At 50.1% G+C, this 23,742-nt stretch overlaps 1 protein-coding gene across 1 annotated transcript in view; it reads left to right on the top strand.

Annotated features, from left to right (window-relative positions):
* Positions 1–23,742, top strand: part of STK10 (serine/threonine kinase 10) — a 143,233-nt gene that overhangs the window by 19,174 nt on the left and 100,317 nt on the right. Inside the window, exon 2 of the mRNA XM_003813989.5 lies at positions 12,419–12,583. Within this exon, the coding sequence (XP_003814037.1) occupies positions 12,419–12,583 (165 nt within the window). The remainder of the gene's footprint in view (positions 1–12,418; positions 12,584–23,742) is intronic.

The following is a 23,742-nucleotide window of genomic DNA, read 5'->3' as shown; positions in this document are numbered from 1 at the left end:
ACAGGGCAGTCTGCGATGAAAACCTTAACAAGGTGCAAAGAGGTTCTAGTCGGGGAGGTGGGCTGGGGTTCTGGGGAAGATGTCATGAGCTAGGCTGGGATTGAGTTCGATTTTGCTGGCTGATTAAACGCAGGTAGGGAGGAGGTGTTCTCTGTGGAGGAGGGAGCATGAAGAGGGCTGGGAAGTAGGGAGCAGGCACGGGGCTGAGTGAGAGGGAGTGGCGGGACCCTGGGGAAGTGGGCAGGGGCAGGTCATGAGGGTGTGAGTGCTGGGCCAGGGAGCTCCGGCGTTAGCTTGTCAGCAGCTAGGAGCCCTTGAGGGTTCACCCTGAGTGTTTCTGGTTGAAGGCCACGGAGGGAAAGAGGGGAAGGAGGGCTGGCACACTGAACAGCTGGGCGGGAGACCCCTGGCATGAGAACTTTGGTGGGCTGCTGAGGGCACAGAGCACTGGGCGGAGAGCCAGAGCTGAGCTCCAGGCCTGCCAGTGCCTCCTAGCTATGTGACCTGGGACAAGTCAGTTTCTCTGCCTGGGCCTCCCTTTTCTCTTCAATAAAAGGCGATGGTGGTACCTCTGTGTACTTCATGGGCCTGTGCTGGAGAAAGGCGGGCTGCTCGTTGCCTTGCAGCAAGAGACCATAAGAGGGTTTGGCAGGCCTTTTTCATCCTGAGCCCGCAAGGACCTGGGCCTCCCAAGGCCCAGGCCCGTGGTGCATAAGGCTCCTGTCCTCTGCTGACTCACGCCTGCCAGCCAGGGGCCTTAGTGGGCTCTAAACTCAAGCCCATGTCAGCTGGCCACCCCGGCTCTGTGTCTGCTGTCCTCAGGTCACCCCCTTTGGCTTTATGTTGGGCCCTTTTCCTGCACACAGTCAGTTCTGCTGTGACCGTGGTTTTCTCTGGGGCCAGATTTTCTCTCTCCTAAATAGAGTCGCAGCCCTTCCTGCGATTGACCGCCTTCATCACCATGCAAAGATTAACTGTGTTCAGGCAGGGACAGCACAGCTGTACATTGTGTGACACCCAGACCAAGCCCTGCTTTGGTTCCAGTGGCCTGAACCATATTTGATACATGCCTGGCACGGCCGTCCAGAATAAAGACAGGGAAATAGGAACCCTGAGCCCTGACTGCTCCGTTCTTTGGCTCTGACCCACACCCAGGCTTTTCATCTGACAGGTCAGCTGGGAGCCTTCCCTCACGCCTGCCACTCAGCCAGGTTGCTAGGAGACTTCTGTAGCAAATGATCATTGGGTGGGGTTCCTCTGCTGATTCCTTGCACATGTCCCCTTTTGCTTCCTAGAAAAAGAAACCCATGTTTCCGAGACTGGGTCTGGGACAGTGGAGTGAGTTTTAGATGCTCCCTTACCTCTGAAGAGGCATTTTCTGCCAGAGAGGGCTGGGGGTGAACTTTCTACAGTGATGGAAGTGTTCTGTATGTACCTGCTCTGTTCAATACGGTAGCCACAGTGTGGTAGCACGTGAAATGTGGCTAATGCAACTGAGGAACTAAATTTTTGTTTCATATCTATTAATTTAAATAGCCACGTGCGGCTAGTAGCTACTGTATCCGACAGTGCAGCTCATGTGGGTTCCGAAAGAACGAGGGTGTCTGTCTCTGGAACGCTTAAGGCAAGGTCAGATGAAGTGGTCTCTTTCTATGTGGGAGGCTTCTTTGCACCAGCCCCAGTCTGCCCTCGCTGGGACCCCTGTGGATAATTGCCAGATGTCACTGGGTGAAAATCATCTTTATAAATTGCTTGACTTCATTATGCTGTGTTTTAGCTCGTCCCTGTCCATAGGCACATACAGTTTGCCCAAAGGAAAATTGTAGCCTAGTTACAATTTCATTATCCTATTTTGTTATTTACTATTATGGCTTAAGGATTTTTTCTCATTACTCTATTATCTTCTTGTTTATCATTTAAGGGTTACTTAATATCCCATTAAGTTAATTTAACCATTGTCTTTAGGTGATTTCACCTTTTTTCTATTATTATGGACTAATATAAACTGAACATGATCCTAGTACATTTCTTTTGTTGCCTTTTTTTTTTTTTGAGACAGATTCTTGCTCTGTTCCCAGGCTGGAGTGCAGTGGCACGATCTCAGCTCAACACAACCTCTGCCTCCCAGGTTCAAGTGATTCTTCTGCCCCAGCCTCCCGAGTAGCTGGGACTACAGGTGCGCGCCATCTTGCCTGGCTAATTTTTGTATTTTTAGTAGAGACGGGGTTTCACTATGTTGGTCAGCCTGGCCTCGAACTTCTGACCTTCTGATCCGCCCGCCTCAGCCCCTCAAAGTGCTGGGATTACAGGCATGAGCCACCATGCCTGGCCTGTTGTCTTTTTAAAAGTATTTCCTGGCCTTAAATTCCCAGGAATGAGGGATAATAGGCTGAAAAGGTATTTTCATGGCTTTTAAAACCTATTGCCAATTGTTGTCTTTGAAAGATTGAATCAGTTTCTATTCTTGTCAGTAATGGGTTCACCCATTTTACTACATTGTCTCCAGTGCTGGATTGTCACAATTGCATGTTTTTGCTAATTTATTAAGTGTAAAATGATCCTTTCCACTTTTTTGGAGGAAGATTCTTTTGGCAGAAGAATTCCATAGTTGCTGTTGGCCTCTGTCCTACGTGTTTTCCATGTAGGTCTCCAAATCCTAGATTATCAGTCAGCTCTTTGGTGAGGTCTCAGTGAATGTCACCTTATAGATTATGGTGGGCTTAGGAATGAAGGTGGCCCTTGATACACACGTGTTGTGTGGTGAGGCACTCCTCTAGATATCTGTTCCTTGCTGGAACACCCCCAGAGAGAGGGAACTCATCTCCTTCTTGGTGGCCAATGGCAGGAATCCAAAAGGGAATTTATTGGCTCATGTAACTGAGAAGTCTACGGGTAGAGGCCGCCTTCAGGTACAGCTGTCTCCAGGTGTTCCACAGAGCCAGTAGCACTCCATTTATGAGCCCTGCTTCTGCCATCTTGGCCTCACCCTCCGGCAGCCACTCTGAAGGAGTGGCAAGATGGGCTACAAGACCCTTCAGCCTTTCATTCTACCGATTTAGCAGCGCCAGAGAAAGAAAAAGCTGCTTTCCTGATAACTTCAGCAAAAATGCAAACAACTGGCCGAGCGCAGTGGCTCATGCCTGTAATCCCAGCACTTTGGGAGGCCAAGGTGGGCGGATCACTTGAGGTCGGGAGTTCGAGACCAGCCTGACGAACATGGAGAAACCCCGTCGCCACTAAAAATACAAAAACAGCCGGGCATGGTGGCGCATGCCTGTAATCCCAGCTACTCGGGAGGCTGAGGCAGGAGAATCACTTGAATCCGGGAGGTGGAGGTTGCAGTGAGCTGAGATCGCACCATTGCACTCCAGCCTGGGTAACAAAGAGGGAAACTCCGTCTCAAAAAAAAAAAGCAAACAACCAAAAACAAATTTAAAGAGCCACCCAGGCACAACCCTGTTGGCCTGCCTTGGGACCATGCCCAGGCATCTCTGAACCAATGGCTGTGACAAGTTTCATTTTCAGGCACCCTTGGTTCAGTCCTCTGATTAGCTGGGCCTGGGGTATGCCCCTGGCCCAGGGTGAGGTCAACCCGCTATGAATCCCTTGGACTCAGAGCGAGGGAGAGGCAGTGTCCAAAGGCAACTAGAGTTTTGAATCCACAAGAGGGAATGGATGCTGGCCAAGTCCCCCACTGCTCCCCAGCCCCAGGGTCAATTTCCCAGCAGCTCTGGTGGCTCCCAGACCTGAGGTTAGGGGTGCCCCCAGGAACAGGCCCCTCTAGGCTCTTTGCTCTTGTGTTCTCATTTACTCTTCTTGAGGCACACCTGTGTCACAGATGAGACAAGTGTCACAGATGGGACCCTGGTCTCTGCATTCGCCTTGGTGGACTCAGCTTCCTCATCTGCAGAGGGGGGTTGGGGAGCTGGAGTTAAGGAGGGGTGGCTAATGTTTTCTCACTGTCCTGAGGTCTGTGATATCAGCTATTTCCCGGGAAGCGGTGGGAGCAACACATTGATCAGTGGGCAGCCGGGAGGGAAGGGGAGGGCCTGGGGGTGGGTCCCCTGCTGGCCTTTGTGCAGCTGACTCTCAGGAAGACCCCAGCCCCTGACTGGGCTGGCTGGGCCCCTTGGGTGAAGCAGTGTCCCCAGCTGGGAGAGTTATCCCCACCTCCTCCAGGCTGGGCCCCTTGCGGGCACAAGGGGGAGGATTGTTCCCACAGAGGTGCTTGGGCCAGAAAACACAAGTGGCCACTGTGTATCTGCTCGCAAGGGTGTGGGCTGAGGCGTTAGTCACTGCCAGCCAGCAGTGGAAGGCTGGGCCGAGGCTCCCCTCATCGTGCGCTGGAACCCGGCCTTGCTTCAGCCACTGGGAGAGAGGGACGTCGGAGGCCACAGACAGCCGCTTGTTCTTTGTGCTATTCCTTGCCTGCCAACTCCCACGTGGGCCTCATCTACTTGGACCACCCTTAGCTTTCCAAGACTCACCCACTCCCTAAGACGGCTCTCATCAGAGCGTGGAGAGAGTTGGACATCATTTTACCATCCATCCTCCCCCATATAGGGGGAAGACTGAAGCCCAGATGAGACTTTTGCAGAATATACAGGCATCTCTGGCAAAGCTGTCAGATACATGGAATTTGAACCCACATTGGCCGGAATTCAATTCCTAATCCTTTGAACCTGCTGTGTGACCTTGGGCCGGTGACTTCATCTCTCTAAGCATCGGTTTTCTTATATATAAAATAAAGCCCTTAATAGAGAGTTGTAAAAGTTAATTGAAGGGATCAACGGTCTTCTCATGCCCTCTCTCAGCTTTAGTGCCTCAGACCTAGTTTGATTTTCAGGCCCACTTAGGGGCAGGATGGCTTTAGGCTGGAGGCTAGAAGTCAAGGAGAGCTTGCAGCAGTCTCAGCTGGCTCAGCAGTTGTTCTGAGAATGCATTTCATTGGCTGACTTGATCACATGCCATTTTTTTTTTTTTTTTTTTTTTTTAGATGGAGTTTCGCTATTGTTGCCCGGGCTGGAGTGCAATGGCGCTATCTTGGCTCACTGCAACCTCCGCCTCCCGAGTTCAAGTGATTCTCCTGCCTCAGCCTCCCGAGTAGCTGGGATTACAGGCATGCACCATCACGCCCAGCTAATTTTTGTATTTTTAGTAGAGGTGGGGTTCCACCATGTTGGCCAGGCTGGTCTCAAACTCCTGACCTCAGGTGATCCACCTGCCTAGGCTTCCCAAAGTGCTGGGATCACAGGGGTCAGCCACTGCGCCTGGCCACGTGCCTATTCTTGAGCCAATCACTGTGGCCAGAGGGAGCACAGTATTCTGATTGGCCAAGATGAGTCCCTACCCACTTCTAGATATTGTATTTTAGGGACTGGAAATGAGGGCAGGTTGGCCCCTGCTGAAGAAAAATCAGGGAAGGGTGAATTATGATATGGGAGGGCAGTGATTCCCTCATGCAAATTTTCCTAGGCAGAAAATTGCTTGTCTTGTTCACTAGAATTTAGCCAAGTAAATAACGGTTGAATGAATGACTAGGGAATAAGCTGCTTCCTGGCAGTGTGGTGTAGTGAACACTAGGCCGGGAGTCAGGAGGCCACTGTGACAGCTCACGGTCCTGCTGGATTCCCAAGCCTCAGTCTGCTCACTTGGGAAATGGGCACCAAGGCTAACGCTGGCCTTAACGGTTTGTTGGCGGATGACATTCTGGCTGCCTGAGCACTCCTCAGCTGCCAGGCACTCCCTTGCTGTGAGTGGTTGCTATTGGCTGTGATTGTCATTTATCTTTAGCAAAGGGAGATAGAACAGGGAGCTCTGGATAGTCATCAGGAAAGGTCTTTGGGGGAAATGTTTTGGAGGTAAGGAAGGCTTGGATTGGATCCAGCCTTTACCCTCCACCCCCACTCGCTGTGTGACCTGAGGCACATCACCCCACCTCTCTGAATCTTTTTCCTCATCTGTAAACTGGCAATAATATTTGTCTTTAAGGGCTGGATGGAGGATGAAGTGAGAAATTCCGTTTAAGTCCTGTCCTGGAACACAGAGAGTGCTCAGTCAGTGTTAGCTGTTTTTATCATCAGCCGTATTACATCCCCTGTGGCCTCAAGGTGATGGATTGCTGCCTCAACGAGGCTTTGAAAGAATTTAATTTTGGCCAAGTCACTTTTTGGTCCGTGGTTCCTACTAACCTCTGTCTGGCAGGTTCTGGTCTCCATGGAATCTGAGTGAGGTGCTGGGTAGCGGGTGTGCCTTGTGTTGACACTGGCACTGGCTGGGGCCTGGCTGTCTGGTCAATGCTGCCTTTCAGGATGGTGGGCAAGGCAAGGTTTGTGCAGTCCTGGAAAATGGTCCCCACCTGGGCCTCCTCCACCATCAGGAGACAACATCCCTTTTCAGGAAACCCAGGTAAAGGTGACATGCGGCCTTCTTTGCCAGCTTTCAGGACTGAAAGATGAGTGATTGAAGGGGGGCCCTTGGCCAGCTCAGCATGGTCAAGGTGGTTGCCTTGGTCACTGGCCCTGGCTCTAGCCACTCCACTAAGCCTTCAACCTTCCTCTTGGGAAAGGAGCAGAGCTGGTGTAACCTCTCTTCTGGGTTTGGAGAGGAGGAAGGGGAGGAGTAGGAAGAGAAAGAGGAATGTGTGCAGAAGGAAAGGATTCTTTCCAGCCCTCTGGTGGGGATGTACAGAAATCAGCTTTACAAGGAATGAAAAGGCAGGGACACAATCAGTTAAGACTGTGTGTGTGTGTGTGAGAGAGATAGAGAGAGCAAGTGAGCGAGCAAGCACCAGATAACTTAAATGATGGGTTGCTAAGGCATTCTAAACAAGCTTTTTTTAATTTTAATTTTTATTTATTTATTTTTTGAGACGGAGTCTCGCTCTGTTGTCCAGGCTGGAGTGCAGTGGCGCAGTTGGCTCACTGCACCTCCACCTTCCGGGTTCAAGCAATTCTCCTGCCCCAGCCTCCCGAGTAGCTGGGATTACAGGCACCCACCACCCTGCCTGGCTAACTTTTGTATTTTTAGTAGAGATGGGGTTTTACCATGTTGGTCAGGCTGGTCCCCAACTCTTGACTTCAGGTGAGCCACCTGCCCCAACCTCCCAAAGTGCTGGGATTACAATCGTGAGCCATGCGCCCGGCCTAAACAAGCTTTCAAAATTGAGTTTAGGGGAGAAGTCCCCACAGAGTTAGAGCCACATGAGCTGGTAAATTCTAGGACAACGACTGGCTCTGGAAAATGGCCCATCATGAAATGTCCTTCCCTGAACTGGGCTCCTGGGCCCAGTGTGGAGGCATCCCAGGCTCTGGCCTGCAAGGGACTTGGACGGAGGAAGAATGTGGCCACCAAGAGTGTGCACACCTGGGCATGGGACTGCCTTAGTTCCAAGCCCACTCTGCCGCCTCATTCCTAGGGTACTCTGCCTCGGATCGGTCTCCTCATCTGTCTATGAGATATTGACAGCACCACATTGTAGGGTGATCCAGGAGATAAATGCACTAACACATATAAGCAGCACTGACTAGTGCTGCGTGCAGAGTGGACCAAGGGTCCACTCCAACATATTATTATCAATTACATAATATGACAAATGGCATATTATTATCACTGCATGGGATCCTGGGGACTTTGCAGCTCAGTTAATGAAAGAAATATTTATCTAAACTGAGAATGAGTGTACAGAAAGCAAATGTGGAGAGAAATTGCCTGCTTGCACCACTCCTCAGTATTTTTTTATTTTTTTTTTGAGACGGAGTCTCACTCTGTCACCCAGGCTGGAGTGCAGTGGCGTGATCTTGGCTCACTGCAATCTCCGCCTCCTGGGTTCAAGTGATTCTCCTGCTTCAGCCTCCCGAGTAGTTAGGACTACAGGCGTGCACCACCACGCCCGGCTAATTTTTTGTATTTTTAGTAGAGACGAGGTTTCACCATTTTGGCCAGGCTGGTCTCAAACTCCTGACCTCAAGCAAGCCACCCACCTCGGCTTCCCAAAGTGCTAGGATTACAGGCGTGCGCCACCACGCCCGGCCCACCCCTTAGTATTGCTTCCTTCCAGAAGGCTCCTTGGTGGGGTTAGGTGCCCTCTCCCACACCCCATCATAAGCATGCTGTCTCGTCACTTTCAGTAGAGGGCTGTGTCTCTCTAGCTAGACTTTGAGCTGGCCAGGGAGAGGGTTGCTCTGTGTCTGTATTGTGGGCGCCCTGTGCAGGGCTGGCCCAGTAGTGCTCTGTTAAGTGTCTGTTGGCATCTGGTCTTAGAGACTTCTAAGTGGTGGAGATTGTAGGGAGACCTTGTACAGTCGTGGAAAGTGCAGACAATTTTGACATTAGAAGATCCTGATGCAAATTCTGGTGCCACTCCCCTAGTTCCAATCACATTTCCCCTCTGAACCTGGACTTGCACGTCCGTCTGTGGAATGGGGGAAACTCCAAGCCTCGGGTCCCTGTGATGACAGGAATGAATGCTCATTGTCATCCATAGGGTGCTAGATGTGCAGGAATAACTTGGCCAGCCGGAATTTCCGGTGCAGTCAGGTTCCAGAGTTGTTATGGAAGGCAAGGGTGGAGCGTGATCAATATTATCCTTAGGAAGGTGCCACGGTGGAGACTAAGCTATAATATGTTCATTCAGTCCAGAGGAGCTCGTTTTCCCTGTGCTTTGCAATAGATTGCTGTTTAAGGTCTCCAGATGAGCAGCGTGCTTTTAGGGGCCTTTTTTTTTTTTGAGATGGCATCTCACTCTGTCACCCAGGCTGGAGTGCAGTGGTGCGATCTCGGCTCACTGCAACCTCCACCTCCCAGGTTCAAGCAGTTCTCCCACATCAGCCTCTTGAGTAGCTGAGATTACAGGCATGCGCCACCACACTTGGCTAATTTTTGTACTTTTTAGTAGAGACAGGGTTTCACCATGTTGGCCAGGCTGGTCTTCAACTCCTGACTTCAGGTGATCCACCTACCTTGGCCTCCCAAAATGCTGGAATTACAGGCATGAACCACCGCACCTGGCTAGGGGCCATTTTGTAGGGAAATGTGTTTGTGTCTTTTTTTTCTTTCTTTTTTTTTTTGAGACAGAGTCTTACTCTGTCGCCCAAGCTGGAGTGCCGTGGTACAATCTCGGCTCACTGCAATCTCCGTCTCCCGAGTTCAAGCAGTTCTCCTGCCTCAGCTTCCTAAGTAGCTGGGATTACAGGCGTCTGCCACCACGCCCAGCTAATTTTTGTATTTTTAGTAGAGATGGGGTTTCACCATGTTGGTCAGGATGATCTCAAACTCCTGACCTTGTGATCCGCCCACCTTGGCCTCCCAAAGTGCTGGGATTACAGGCATGAGCCACCGCGCCCGGCCTTTTTCTTTCTTTTTTATTTATTTATTTTTTTTGAGACAGAGTTTTGCTTTGTTGTCCAGTCTGGGGTGCAGTGGTGCCATCTTGGCTCACTGCAACCTCTGCCTTCCGGGTTCAAGCAATTCTCGTGCCTCAGCCTCCTGAGTAGCTGGGATTACAGGTGCTTACCACCATGCCCAGCTGGTTTTTTTGTATTTTAGTAGAAATGAGGTTTCACCATCTTGCCTAGGCTGGTCTCGAACTTCTGAGCTCAGGCAATCCGCCTGTCTCGGCCTCCCAAAGTGCTAGGATTACAGGCATGAGCCACTGTGCCCGGCTGTTTTCTTTTTTTCCTGTCACCCAGGCTGGAGTGCAGTGGCAAGATCTCAGCTCACTGCAGCCTCCGTCTCCTGGGCTCAAGTGATCCTCCCGCCTCAGCCTCTCAAGCAGCTGGGACTGCAGGTGCATGCCATCATGCCTGGCTAGTTTTTGCATTTTTTTTTTGTAGAGGTGGGATTTCGCTCTGTTGCCTGGGCTATTCTTAAACTCATGGACTCAAGCAAGCCACCCGCCTCAGATTCCCAAATGCTGGGATTGTAGGCGTGAGCCACCGTGCCCGGCCATGTGTACTTGTTCAACACCGGAACCCCATGCAGCAGGGTGGGTGAGATGCTTGCTGCAGCATTCCCCACCAACGTCCTCGCAGGATCCTTGGGGAGCTGTGGGTCCTCACCTCCCATTTCCCAGACACCAGCTCCTTGTGTGCAATGGGGAGGGATTGCTTGCTCCATTTACATGATTATTTCTCTCTCTTTTGAATTGTGGTAAAATATACAGAACATCATATTTATCATTTTGGCCAATTGTAAGTGTAAATTTAGTGGCATTAAATCAGTTCACAACTGTGTAGCCATCACTGCTGTCTACACCTCAAAATTTTCATCATCCTCTACAGAAACTCTGTACCCGCTAAACAATAACTCCCCATTTCCCTTTTCTAACCCCTGGAAACCTCTATTCTACTTTCCACTTCTATGATTTCAGCTACTCTGGGTACTTCAGGTAAGTGGAATTATACACTATGTTTCCTGTGTCTGGCTTATTTCACTTTACATAAGGTTTTCAGGATTCATCCATGTAGTTTGTGTCAGAATTGCCTTCCTTTTTGTTCCTTTTTATGGCAGAATATTTTAGTGTGTGGATATACCGTATTTTGTTTATTCATTCATCTTCTTTGTTTGTTTGTTTGTTTTGAGATGGAGTCTTGCTCTGTCATCCAGGCTGGAGTGCAGTCGCATGATCTTGGCTCACTGCAACCCCTGCCTCCTGGGTTCAAGTGATTCTCCTGCCTCAGCCTCCTGAGTAGCTGGGATTACAGGCGCCCATCACCACGCCCGGCTAATTTTTGTGTTTTTAGTGAGATGGGGTTTCACCACGTTGGCCAGGCTGGTCTCGAACTCCTGACCTCAAGTGATCTGCCTGCCTCGGCCTCCCAAATATTCTTCATCTATTGATGGACACTTGGATTGTTTCCACACTTTGGCTGCTATGAGTATATAAATATCTCCTTGAGTCCTTGCTTTGAGGTTTTTTTTTGGGGGTATATACCTATGAGCAGAATTGCTAGGTCCTAGGATAGGTCTATGTTTAACCTTTCGAGAAACTGGCAAACTGTTTTCCACACTGGCTGCACCATTTTATATTCCCACCAACAATGCACAAGGGTTCTAACTTCTCCAGTCCTCACCAACACTTGTTATTTTCCACTTTTTAAAATTATAGCCATCTTAGTGTGTGTGGAGTTTTCTTACCCTCTTATTCCTCACATAAGGAAGACTTGTTTTGCCTAGGTGACATGCATGTACGAAACAGTTCCGCTGTAACTGGTGGGCACTTATGCAGACTGCCTTTTCATTCTACTGTTAGTGCATGTGAAATGTTTCAAATAAATGCATCAAACATTCCTATCACAAATTTTAAACAAATTTTAGGCCAGACTCAGTGGCTCACACCTGTAATCCCAACACTTTGGGAGGCCGAGATGGGCTGATCACTTGAGGCCAGGAGTTCGAGACCAGCCCAGCCAATATGGTGAAACCCTGTCTCTACTAAAAACACAAAATTTAGCCAGGCGTGGTGGTGCACATCTGTAGTTCCAGTTCTCGGGAGGCTGAGGCAGGAGAATTAGCTTGAACCTGGAAGGCGGAGGCTGCAGTAAACAGTGATCACACCACTGCACTTCAGCCTGGGCGACAGAGTGAGACTCCATCTCAAAAAACAACAAAAAAATTTTTTAAACAGATTTAAAAAAATGTTTTTTTCTTTTGGGATGGAGTTTCACTCTGTCACCCAGGCTGGAGTGCAATGGTGTGGTCTCTGCTCACTGCAACCTCTGCCTCCCGGGTTCAAGGGATTCTCCTGCTTCAGCCTCCCCAATAGCTGGGACTGCAGGCGCATGCCACCACACTGGCTAATTTTTGTATTTTTGGTAGAGATGGGGTTTCACTATGTTGGCCAGGCTTGTCTCGAACTCCTGACCTTGTGATCTCCCTGCCTTGGCCTCTCAAAGTGCCGGGATTACAGGTGTGAGCCACCGCACTCGGCCTAGATTTTAAATTTTAAACAGAGTGAAAGTACCCTTTGAATGCCTCCCTATTTCTGGCCCCGCCCCAGCCTGCTGTCAGGCGGTATCTTTCCTGAGTTTTCCATACATTCACAGATGCTTGTGAGCATGTATGAAGGCGTAGTTTTCCATTTTTTATGCAAAAAGTATTGTGCCATTTTTATTGTTCAATGACTTGGGTTTTTTTCTTTGTTTTTTACTGAACAAATCAACAGTCTTTCCATGTTGGTATTTGTAGAGCTGTGTCATTCTTGTATTTTTGTTTATTCCATAGTGTTGTAGGGGTGTATGGTACTTACTCTTAAGTACAGACATGATGTGTGGCTATTGTTAAGAACAATGTACGTTCCGGTTCAGCATCTGGACATCCGGCCTCTGTTTTCACACTCATGCAGGACTGCGGGCTCACGTCCAAAGGTCAGTTTCCTGCGGAGCATGCCTTGTTGACCTCCTGTATCTCCTCTTTGCAGGCCAAGAATAAGGAGACGGGTGCTTTGGCTGCGGCCAAAGTCATTGAAACCAAGAGTGAGGAGGAGCTGGAGGACTACATCGTGGAGATTGAGATCCTGGCCACCTGCGACCACCCCTACATTGTGAAGCTCCTGGGAGCCTACTATCACGACGGGAAGCTGTGGGTAAGGCTGCCGCCCTGCCTGTCCCAGCTCAGCCCCCATGGCCTGGTGCTCTGGAGCTAGCCTGGTCCTGAAGTCTTCAGCTCTTTCTCAGCATCTGCTTTGAGGACGAGGGCTAGGGCAAGGAGATGGTGAAGTAGGGAGCTCCTGGCCACTTACCCACCCTTTCCTGTGGTGCCTCCCCCTTGGGAGTAGAACTAGTGATTTGGAACAGAAAGCGCTATTGCCTGGCCTCGAATCCCAGCCCTGCTGTTTACAAGCTGAATAATCCTAACCAAGTTCCTAACCTCTCCATGCCTTAGTTTCTCCATCTGTAAGGTGGGGCTAATAATAGTACCTAGCTCATAGAGTGATTACTGCGATTAAGTGAGTTAATTCATGATAGGTGCTTGGAAGAGTGCTGGGCACGTGTAAGAGCCCGGTAAGTGTTACATGCAGATCCTTCTCGATGGCTGCACTAAAGAAGGGGGCTCTTTACCAGCCCCCTATTCTCCATCAGCATCCTCACAGTGTGGTTGTAGCTTCAAGCCCCATCTTCCAAACTCAGCAACACCCCTCAACTTCTTTTTTTTTTGAGATGGAGCCTCGTTCTGTTGCCCAGGCTGGAATGCAGTGGTGTGATCTTGGCTCACTACACCCTCCACCTCCCGGCTTCAAGCAATTCTCCTGCCTCAGCCTCCTAAGTAGCTGGGATTATAGGCATGTGCCACCATGCCCAGCTAATTTTTGTAGTTTTAGTAGAGATGGGGTTTTGCCTTGTTGGCCAGGCTGGTCTCGAATTCCTGACCTCAGGTGATCCGCCGGCCTCGGCCTCCCAAAGTGCTGGGATTACTGGTGTTAGCTACCACGCCCAGTCCTCTTCATTTTTTTTTTTTTATTCTTCCAAAGAAATCCATCTTCTGACTGTGCCCTTCTCTACTGTTGGGCATTTAGGCTATTTCCTTTTCTTTCTTTCTTTTCTTTATTTTTATTTTTATTTTGCTCTTATAAACAACTCTGTGATGGACATCTTTGGATTTTTTTTGTGTCCTCTGAGAGCTTTTTTATGAGAATTTTTTTTTTTTTTTTTTGAGATGGAGTCTCACTCTGTTTTCCAGGCTGGAGTGCAGTGGCGCAATCTCGGCTGACTGCAACCTCCGCCTCCTAGGTTCAAGCAATTCTCCTGCCTCAGCCTCCTAAGCAGCTGGGATTACAGGTGCATGCCACCACGCCCGGCTGATTTTTATATTTTTAGTAGAGACGGGGTTTCACCGTCTTGGTCAGGCTCTTCTTGAACTCCTGACCTCAGGAGATCCACCTGCCTCGGCTGCCCAAAATGCTGGGATTACAGGCGTGAGGCACTGTGCCCAGCGAGAATTTTTAAGATTCTTAAATGTCTATTGCCAAACTGGCCTCACAGAGCCACTTTTGATATTAACCAAAGGAGATCTCCCATTGACCCACCCAGCCACCCACTTTCTGTCCATTCATCTTCCTCTCTGTGCATACAGCATTTGTTGGCCTGCTGACTATGTACCCATTAAGAAAAATAGCTATTATGTTTCTATTCCCGTTATTGATTGTGGCTGGGTACCAAGTTCATAACTTTCCCAGGTCCAAAGATACTACTCATAGTAGCTAGCATTTATTGAGAGTTTACTGTGTGCTCGGCCTTTTGCTGTGAGTTTCACTTGCATTATGTGGTTTAATCTTCATTCTGTGAGGTTGTTGCTTTATCCCATCTTACAAAAGAAAATGAGAAACAAAAAAGCTATGTGAGCTGCTCCCCAGGCCACACAGCTAGCAAGTGGCAGAGCTGGAAAACCAGGTAGAGCCAAACACAGTTTGTAACTAGACTGCGACTGTCATGCTGTTGTTTAAATAAATATGCTAGACTTTTCTGTCCCTAAATTGTCACTTTAGGCTGGTGCTTTCTCCTTCAGGCCCACTGCTGTGGCCAAGACCATTTCTTTCCCTCCTCTATTGTAGCTGCCCTGACAGCCTACATTTGTTATTTTGTAGAAGGCACCAGCTCCTCCGATTTGCCTTTTAGACACTATGAGATCAAGGAAGGTGGCCCTGGAGCTGGGTAGATAAAGAGGGGGAAAGGATGGCAGGCAGGAGAGACAGCGTGGGCAGCGGTGTGGAGGCATGAAAGGTACAGCCTGTTTGGGAGATGGCTAGTCTAGGGCCAGGGCAGCATGTGGTGAAAGATGAGGGTGGTAAAGTAACTGGGGGCCATGTTGTAGAAGGCCCTGCATGCCAAGGTGAAGACTTATCCCTCCATCTTTTACTGCAGTGGTTCTCAAAGTACAACCCTTGGATCAGCACACCCTGGATCTTTGTTAGACATGCAGGTTATCAGGCCCCTCCTGAGGCCCATTGAGTCAGTAACTTTGAGGTGAGGCCCAGCAATTGGCGTTTTAAGGTAGGGCCCAGCAATCTAAGTGACTCTGATGCTCGTTTAAGCTTGAGAATCACCGTTTTAGGTAATGGAGACCCAGTGGTACTTTTTTGCAGGGGAGAGGCATATTCTGTGTTACAGAAAGAAGTCAGGTTTGAGAGGACAAGAGAAAAACATGGAGGCAGTTTGAGAAGTGGTAAGAATAGACTAGGCCAGAAGCCCAAGGATGTGATGTGGAACATCATCTCGTCAGGGGAGGCTTCAGAGGAAGGGACATTTGAACGGGGTCTTGCAGGATGCATAGGAGTCCTCTGGGGAGATAAGAGAAGGAAGAACAGTCAAAGTAGAGGGACCAGCAAATGGGCAAAAGTGTAGAAGGGAGAAGTCCAGAGATACAGGTTGAAGGATGCACCAAACCTTTGATATCTCCTTCTGTGTGATGGTTCTCAGGCGCGTCTTGTGACCAGGCCTGGGCCTCTGTGGCTTTAGGAGCCCACTTTTCCATGTGGATATCTTTGACAAAACCAGTTCTGGACCTGGGGTCTGCTCTCAGGGACTTTGGGATGAGAAACTGGCTGTTCCCCAAGTGTCTTAGGTCCCTTCTATAGCCATGGCAGACAGGGACAGACTTTCCCCCGAGTGGGGTGGAGGTCATTCACCACACCACCCCATGTGCAATTTGACAAGATTAGCTCATTTTTGTTCAGAATTTGTAATCATGGCAAAATCCGTCTGTGCTTCCTTATTACTACTTCTGCTTTTGAATATCAAATGGTGCAAGTTGGAGAAAAACAAGCCAAAATGCTCTAGACCAGTAGAACTATAATGTGAGCCACATGCATCATTTTACCTTTCTTTCTTTCTTTCTTTCTTTCTTTCTTTCTTTCTTTCTTTCTTTCTTTCTTTCTTTCTTTCTTTTTTTGAGATGGAGTTTTGCTCCTGTTGCCCAGGCTGGAGTGCAATGGCGCGATTTCAGCTCACCACAACCTCTATCTCCTGTGTTCAAGAGATTCTCTTGCCTCAGCCTCCTGAGTAGCTGGGATTACAGGCATGCACCACTACCCCTGGCTAATTTTGTATTTTTAGTAGAGATGGGGTTTCTCCATGTTGGTCAGGCTGGTCTCGAACTCCCGACCTCAGGTGATCTGCCTGCCTTGGCCTCCCAAAGTGCTGGGATTACAGGCATGAGTCACTGCACCTGGCCTATATGTATAATTTTACATTTCTAACAGCCACATCCAAAAGAGCAAAAAGAAACAGATGAAATTAGTTTCAGTAATATAATTTATTTAACCCAGTGTATAAAAATATGATCATTTTGACATGTGATCCGTTGAAAGAGTTATTGAGCTATTTTACTTTTTTTCATTCTAAGTCTTCAAGTCCAGTGTGTATTTTACACTTTTAGCACATCTCAATTTGGGAGCTAAATTTTCATCAGAAGTCCTTGATCTGTGTTTAGATGTCATAAAATTTACTGTTGAGAAAGGTAGATTCACACACCCAAGTTGTTCCAACATTCTTAAACGTTTCCCAGTAACTGAACCAAGTCTCAGTTTTCAAATTTAAATGAATTAGAAGAGAATGGAATAATACATTTAGGTCTCTACCCTCGCCACATTTCGAACGCTCAGTAGCATGTGTGTTAGTGTCTCCCATATTGGACGGCATAGACAGTGAAGCTCTAGATGACTCCCAGGGCCCAAAATGAGTGACTGCAAGAAGGCCCGGGCTGACCTCGTGAATGTCCTCTGCTAATAGCTACCCCCATCCTCCACCCCCAGCCCTGAGCCAGATTTTGGTCTCTGGGCAAATCTTTCAATGGCCGGGGGGTCTCTTTTCCAACATGTATTACAGGAGCAAGAGTGAGTTCTTTGGGAAGAAAAGCTCTGGTGTCTGGCATTTGGCCCATTTCTGAATGCACATATCTCCACCTGATCAGTTTCAAGCTACCAACTCGATGTCATTAACAGAGTTGGGAAGGCCTCTGGCCTCACGGAGCTCAAAGTCTAGTGGCAGAAACAGACGGTATGAAAGCCAGTGAAGAAGTAGATGAGAGGACTTGGGCAAGTGACAAGTGAGTGGAAGAAAAATCAGTGGGGAAATGCAGTAGGCATTCCTGGGTAGGGTCAGGAGCAGGTGCTGTAAACACGATGGACAGAGAAAGCCTCTCTCATGAGGTGACATTTTAGCTGAGAGCCAAAAGACCAGATGGAGGCAGACCTCCAAATGTGTGGGGGCAGAAAGTGCCAGGTAGAGGGAATCAGAAGTGCACAGGCCCTGAGGCAGGAGTCTGCAGAGGACCCCACAGAAGGTGTTGCGGCTGGCGCGTGGTGGAGGGAGAGCGGCAGAGTAACGTGAACCGAGGCTAGACTGTCTGCGGCACATGCTGCTGAGCAGCTACTAAGTGGAAGGCCCCATGGTGGGGGCTGGGGATTCATCAGTGAGCAAGAGGGAAACAGTCCTCATCCTCATGGAGCCTCCAGTCTACATGTGGGAGACAACTAACAGCGCATGAACACGTAACTCCAGCAGTGATCAGGATGGATATAAAATTGGGAAGTGGGCCGGGCGCGGTGGCTCACGCCTGTAATCTCAGCACTTTGGGAGGCCGAGGTGGGTGGATCACGAATCAGGCGTTTGAGACCAGCCTGGCCAATATGGTGAAACCCCGTCTCTACTAAAAATACAAAAGTTAGCCGGGCGTGGTGGCGTGTGCCTGTAATCCCAGCTACTCAGGAGGGTGAGGCAGGAGAATTACTTGAACCCGGGAGGTGGAGGTTGCAATGAGCCAAAGATTGTGCCATTGCACTCCAGCCTGGGTGACAAGAGTGAGACTCTGACTCAATTAAAAAAAAAAAAGAAAAAGAAAAAAAAGAAAAACGCAAAGGTCGGCCTCTGAAGCCTGCAGGTTCGCAATCCGTCTCCTGCCTGCCACTTACTGTGAGACCAGAGCTATTTCCTTCTGTCCTTGTGCCTCAGTTTTCTCAACTGTAAAATGGGGATCTTCACAGTAGTGCCTGTAGGAATAATTGAGCTAATAGTTGTTTACAAATAGAAAAGGTCTATAACAGGGCTGGGCACACAGAAACTTCAGTAAGTATCAGCTGTCACCTTCATCGTGCCTCTCCTTCACTTTCTGTTCTCTTTGGTCCCCGGCACGGGGCCTGGTGTGAAATCTGTCCATGGTAGATATGTATTGGAGAGATGAAAGGAGACAGGACGTGCCTGCCCTTGGTGGGGCAGGGGTCTGTCACGAGCAGCCAAAGTCCCTTTGGGGTGGCCCAGCCCAAGAACGCTCCCTAAGACTTCCTGATGAGGAAGTTGGCTGGCGCCGTGGTTACCCTCCCTGAAGGAGTGACTGTGGGCCTTTCTCAGTGTGGCTTCTTGCCTCAAACTGAGCATTCTGTAAAGAGGAAGTACTGGTCCCAGGATCAAGAGCAGGGCATGGATGGGATGAGCCTGCTGTCCACATGTGTCCCCATATGACCACACGTTGCTGGCCAGGGTTTCTGTGGCTTGTCGTCCTGGGCTCAGAGGCCAGCCCTTGGTCATTGACAGAGATTGCATATCTGACCTCAAAACAGCCAAAACTGTAAAGAGAATGTGACACCCGGAAGTAGCTGACAGTGCTGTGTACTTTAGAAAGTTGCTCAGTGTGGCAGAAGGGATCTGGGGCTGGAGTCAGGAGACCTGAGTTCTTATCTCTTTCTTTTTTTTTTTTTTTTTGAGGTGTTGTTTCGCTCTTGTTGCCCAGGCTGGAGTTCAGTGGCGTGATCTTGGCTCACTGCAACCTCTGCCTCCCAGGTTCAAGTGATTCTTCTGCCTCAGCTTCCCGACTAGCTGGGATTACAGGCATGCACCACCACACCCGGCTAATTTTTGTATTTTTAGTAGAGACGGGGTTTCGCCATGTTGGCCAGGCTGTTCTTGAACTCTTGACCTCAGGTGATCCACCCTCCTCAGCCTCCCAAAGTGCTGGGATTACAGGCGTGAGCCACCATGCCCAGCCTAGGAGACCTGAGTTCTGCCTGGGACCAACTAGCTGTGTGACCTGAGATAAGCATCCTTTCCTGGGCCTCTGTTTCCTAATCCATAACTCTAGGTGCTTGGAAGGGAGGATCCCAAGGAGGTCTTTCTTTCTTTTTTTTTTTTCTTTTTTTTTTTTTGAGACCAAGTTTTGCTCTTGTTGCCCAGGCTGGACTGCAATGGCGCGATCTCGGCTCCCTGCAACCTCTGCCTCCTGGGTTCAAGCGATTCTCCTGCCTCAGCCTCCCGAGTAGCTGGGATTACAGGTGTCTGCTACCACACCCAGCTAATTTTTTGTATATTTAGTAGAGACGAGGTTTCACCATGTTGACCAGGCTGGTCTTGAACTTCTGACCTCAGGTGATCCACCCGCCTCGGCCTCCCAAAGTGTTGGGATTACAGGCGTGAGCCACCGTGCCCGGCCCAAGGAGGTCTTTCAACGGAGTCTGCCCATTTTATCCTGGCCCTTGTATCTCTGCAGTTCTGAAGTCTGGATCTGTGGTCACCTGGCCTGGGGCAGCCCTTTTTGGCAGTTTTGGGTGCCAGAACCCTTTCCATTTGCTGTGGGGACCTGGTCTTCCTCGGGCTCCCTGGCACTCACCAACCCCTGCCCTCTCTCTGGATTGGGTCTTTGGGGCACCCGGTTGTTGGGACACACACACACACACACACACACAGACACGAGCACTTTGTAAAGCACTTTAAAGTCTGCACAGGCTCTGCAGCCCTGGAGGTGGGTGTATTATTACTGTATCGGCATGCCCATTTTACAGAGGGGACAGACACCCTAAGGCTCAGGGAGGGAAAGTGGGGGAGAAGGCTGGCAGCTCCTTGGCCTAAAGGGTGAATCAGGAGGCAGGGGGTGGTAACAAAAGGAAGGAGGCAGCAACATGATGATGTGGATAGTTGGCCTCGTCAGGAATGTTTTCTGTGCTAGGCCTGTGCCGGGTGGGCTGTTTCCTGACTATCTCACCAAATCCTCACAGTTCTGTGGGATTGAGTTTTGTTTGTTTGCTTTTGTATTGCTCTGTCACCCAGGCTGGAGTGGAGTGGCATGATCTCAGCTCACTGCAACCTCTGCCTCCCAGGCTCAAGCAATCCTCCCTCCTTAGCCTCCCAAGTAGCTGGGATTACAAGCATGTGCCACCACACCCAGACAATTTTTGTATTTTTTGTAGAGACAGGGCTGGTCTCCAACTACTGGACTCAAGCGATTTGCCTGCCTCCGCCTCCCAAAGTGCTGGGATTATAGGCGTGAGCCACCACGCCTGGCTCGGGATTGAGATGTTGTCACCCCCATTTTACAGATGTGAAGACCAAGGGTTAGAACGGTGGAGTGGAGAGGCTCGTCCCACATGTCAGAGCCAGGCTCCAGCCCAGGTCTGCCTAGCTCCAAAGACTTCTCTCCTGCCCCCTGGAATGCCCCTCTGTGGGTGCCAGGCTCTGGGCATCACTGGGAACAGTTCAAAGGATGCAATCTGTGACCCCCACCCTTCCACTTGAGGAGCCATCGTCCGGCAGAATGTTTTTTGGCAGGGCTTGGTGGTGAGGAGGCCTGTGCCGGGGGACCTGTCCAGCTGCTCCCTTGGGCAATGACCCTCTGGGTGCGGTTGGTGGCCCAGAGCAGATGGAGCTGTGAAGCAGCAGGTGGATAACTGAGGGCTTTGCTGGGATCCCGCCGTTGGAATAGCCGGCCTGGGCTGTCTATCTCACGTGCAGAGGAGCAAGGGTGATTGTCATTCCAGGATTCGCCCACCATGTCACCAAGCATGTCCATGTAGCCCTTCCTGTCAGGTCAGTGCACCATCTGACCTTGTCCTTCCCCTGCATTAGTACTCTCCGGGCACCTCCCAGCCCTGCTTCCCTCCGCCCCCCACCCTGTCCCTCACACCCTCATTCCTTCAGTTGATCATGCACAGAGTGGGATTGGAATCTGCCTGCACCCTGTCCTGCTGTGTGACCCCGGACACGCCTCTTCGTGCTTCTGAGCTCCAGGCTCCTCATCTGGACGTCGGGGATGATAGTGCTGACCACCACAGTGTGTCCAGGGTTGGAAACCCAGCTGGCAGACAGTAGCAGTGTAGGAGGGTCCCAGACCTGCTTGTGGCTTTCATGGTGTGACTCCAAGCCAGGCATCTTAACTAGCAGGACAGGCGTGTTGCTCATAGTCCACATCAGCCAACAGATGTGTGAACCACGCCCACAGGCTACGCAGATGGCAGGTGTGATACGATCACATGTATATTGGTTTTCATCCGCAATTCCTGGCTCATAACTCCCATAGCCCTTATTACAATGTTTTGTTATCATGTTGGGTGAGTTAGGCCTCAGGAGCAGGCCCCAGGAAACAGAGTCTCTCTCTCTGACCTTCTCCTGTCCTCCTGTCACCTGCCTAAGGCAGGACTCTAATCTGATTGTGGGTCAAGAGACTGATTCCAGAGGGGTCTTATAGGAAGGAATACCACACAGAGAGGCCAAGAAAAGTCTGAGGCTGGGCACAGTGGCTCATGCCTGTAATCCCAGCACTTTGGGAGGCCGAGGCGGGCAGATCACGAGGTCAGAAGTTCGAGACCACCCTGGCCAATATGGTGAAACCCCATCTCTACTGAAAATACAAAAAGATTAGCTGGGCATGGTGACATGTGCCTGTGGTCCCAGCTATTCGGGAGACTGAGGCAGGAGAATGGCGTGAACCCGGGAGGCAGAGGTTGCAGTGAGCCGAGATTGTGCCACTGCCCTCCAGCCTGGAAGACAGAGCAAGAATCTGTCTCAAAAAAAAAAAAAAAAAAAAACACAAAGAAAGAAAACCTGAGCAGCAGGCCTCGCTGGGTTTAGACTGTGCACTTTTTTTTCCAGTCACGTCTCTGTACACGGTTGTCAGTCATGCCTGTGTAATGATGTCTTCATAAAATCCCAAGAGGATAGGGTTCAGGGAACCTCTGGACAGCTGACCAGGTGGAGCTTCCTGGAGGGTGGTGTACCCAGGGAGGGCATGGAAGCCCTATGCCCCTTCCCCCAGCCTCACCATACACATCCCTTCATCTGTATCTTTTGTAATATCTTCTATAATGAATCAGTAAACATAAGTAAATGTTTCCATGAGTTCTGTGAGTCAGTTCCAGCAAATTAACCAAATTCAAAGCAGGGGTCGTGGGTACCCCAACTGGAAGCCAGTATCTCAGAAGGTCCAGAGGCCTCGACGTGCAACTGGTATGTGGGGTGGAGGGCGCAGTCTCGGGGCCTGAGCCCTCAGCCTGTGAGATCTGACGCTGTCTCCCGGTAGATAGTGTCGGAATTGAATCGGAATACACACAGCTGGTGTCCACTGCGTGTGTGTGGGGAAAACCCCCACATTTGGTCACAGATGTCTTCTGTGTTGATGATTGTGGTGTGAGAACAGAGGAAAAACAAGGTTTGAAAGTTATTCCTCAACAGCAAGCTTTTTGTACTATTTGAATTGGTGTGGCCCTTTATATATCCACACCTTTCATATAAGAATCCAGACATCTGACTTGGCCCCACGGGCCCTATTCCCTCGCAGGCTCTGTGCGCCAGGCTGGGTGTGGCTGCCCCTCTACATAGGTACATGCTCCCTGGTTTGTCCTACCCCGGCCAGGTGACCGCTCTGGATTCATGCTCCTTCCTGGTATTATGAGATAGGAGCAGATGATTCCAGTGCTGTGGGAAGGAGTGTGGAGACAAAGGAGGTGCAGGGGGCTGTGGGGCTGTGTTCTGTTTTCCTTGTGTTTCTTGAGCTGCTTCCTTCTTCCTGGCCTCGGGAGTGGGTTGTCTCTGGTGGAACCTTTAGCAGTTGCAGCTGTCGTGGCCTCTGTCCCCGTCATGATAACACCTACCTGTGTCTGGCATTCCACATGCATGATCTCATGTGATTGGCCTCCCACCTCCCTCGGGTAGACAGAGTAGCAATGATTCACTCAGTCATTCATTCATTCACCAACACATGCTTCCCCGGGGAGCACCGGCTGTGGGCCCGGCAGTTTAGGTGCTGGGGCACAGACACGAAGGCCTGCCCTCTGGAAATTTACATTCTACAGGGGGCAGGGAGGAGGGGGAGGCAGACAACAGACAATAAAAGTAAGGCGTATAGTATGTGAGTTGGTGACGTGAGTTGGTGACGTGTGCTGTGGACAGCAGATGGACGCCACACAGTGTGTGTGTGTGCGCAGTGTTTTACTGTCCTGTGGGAGGTGTGAGCTTGCCCAGGACACCTGTTGTTTCTCCAGCCTTGCACGGGGCAGGCGCTGGTGCAGGGCTGTCTCTATGGATGGTGATTTCGGTTTCCAGCATGGACACAGCACGGACACAGCATGAACATGCTACTAATGGCTGTGCTGTACTCACTGGACACCAGGTTCTGAGCTACAGGCTTTCCCTGTGTGATCCCATGTGATCACAACCAGGGAGGCAGCCTCTACCATCACCCCCACTTTACAGATGAGCATACTGAGGCTGGGATCTCCGAAGTTACTTGTCCCAAGGTCATTCTGTTAGTGTCCGGCCATAATTGGGACCCAGGTGTGTCTGGTTCCAGAGTGGAAACCCAGTGCTCACCTTGGTTCACGTGGGAGCTTTGGTTCTTTGGAGACATATGTCCCTTGAATAATGAATCCGGGAAGGCTGGGGGTTGCCCTTAGGGAAGTGGTTCTTCCCTGGCTTTCTGAGCAGGCTCTGAGCGGGCCAGCACGTGCTCTGCCTGCAGTGGCCACTGCCCCACACTGCCCCCCTTCTC

Source organism: Pan paniscus, chromosome 4 (genome assembly GCF_029289425.2).
Source record: "Pan paniscus chromosome 4, NHGRI_mPanPan1-v2.0_pri, whole genome shotgun sequence".
NCBI lineage: Eukaryota > Metazoa > Chordata > Mammalia > Primates > Hominidae > Pan > Pan paniscus.
This window is presented reverse-complemented; position numbering and strand designations above follow the sequence as displayed.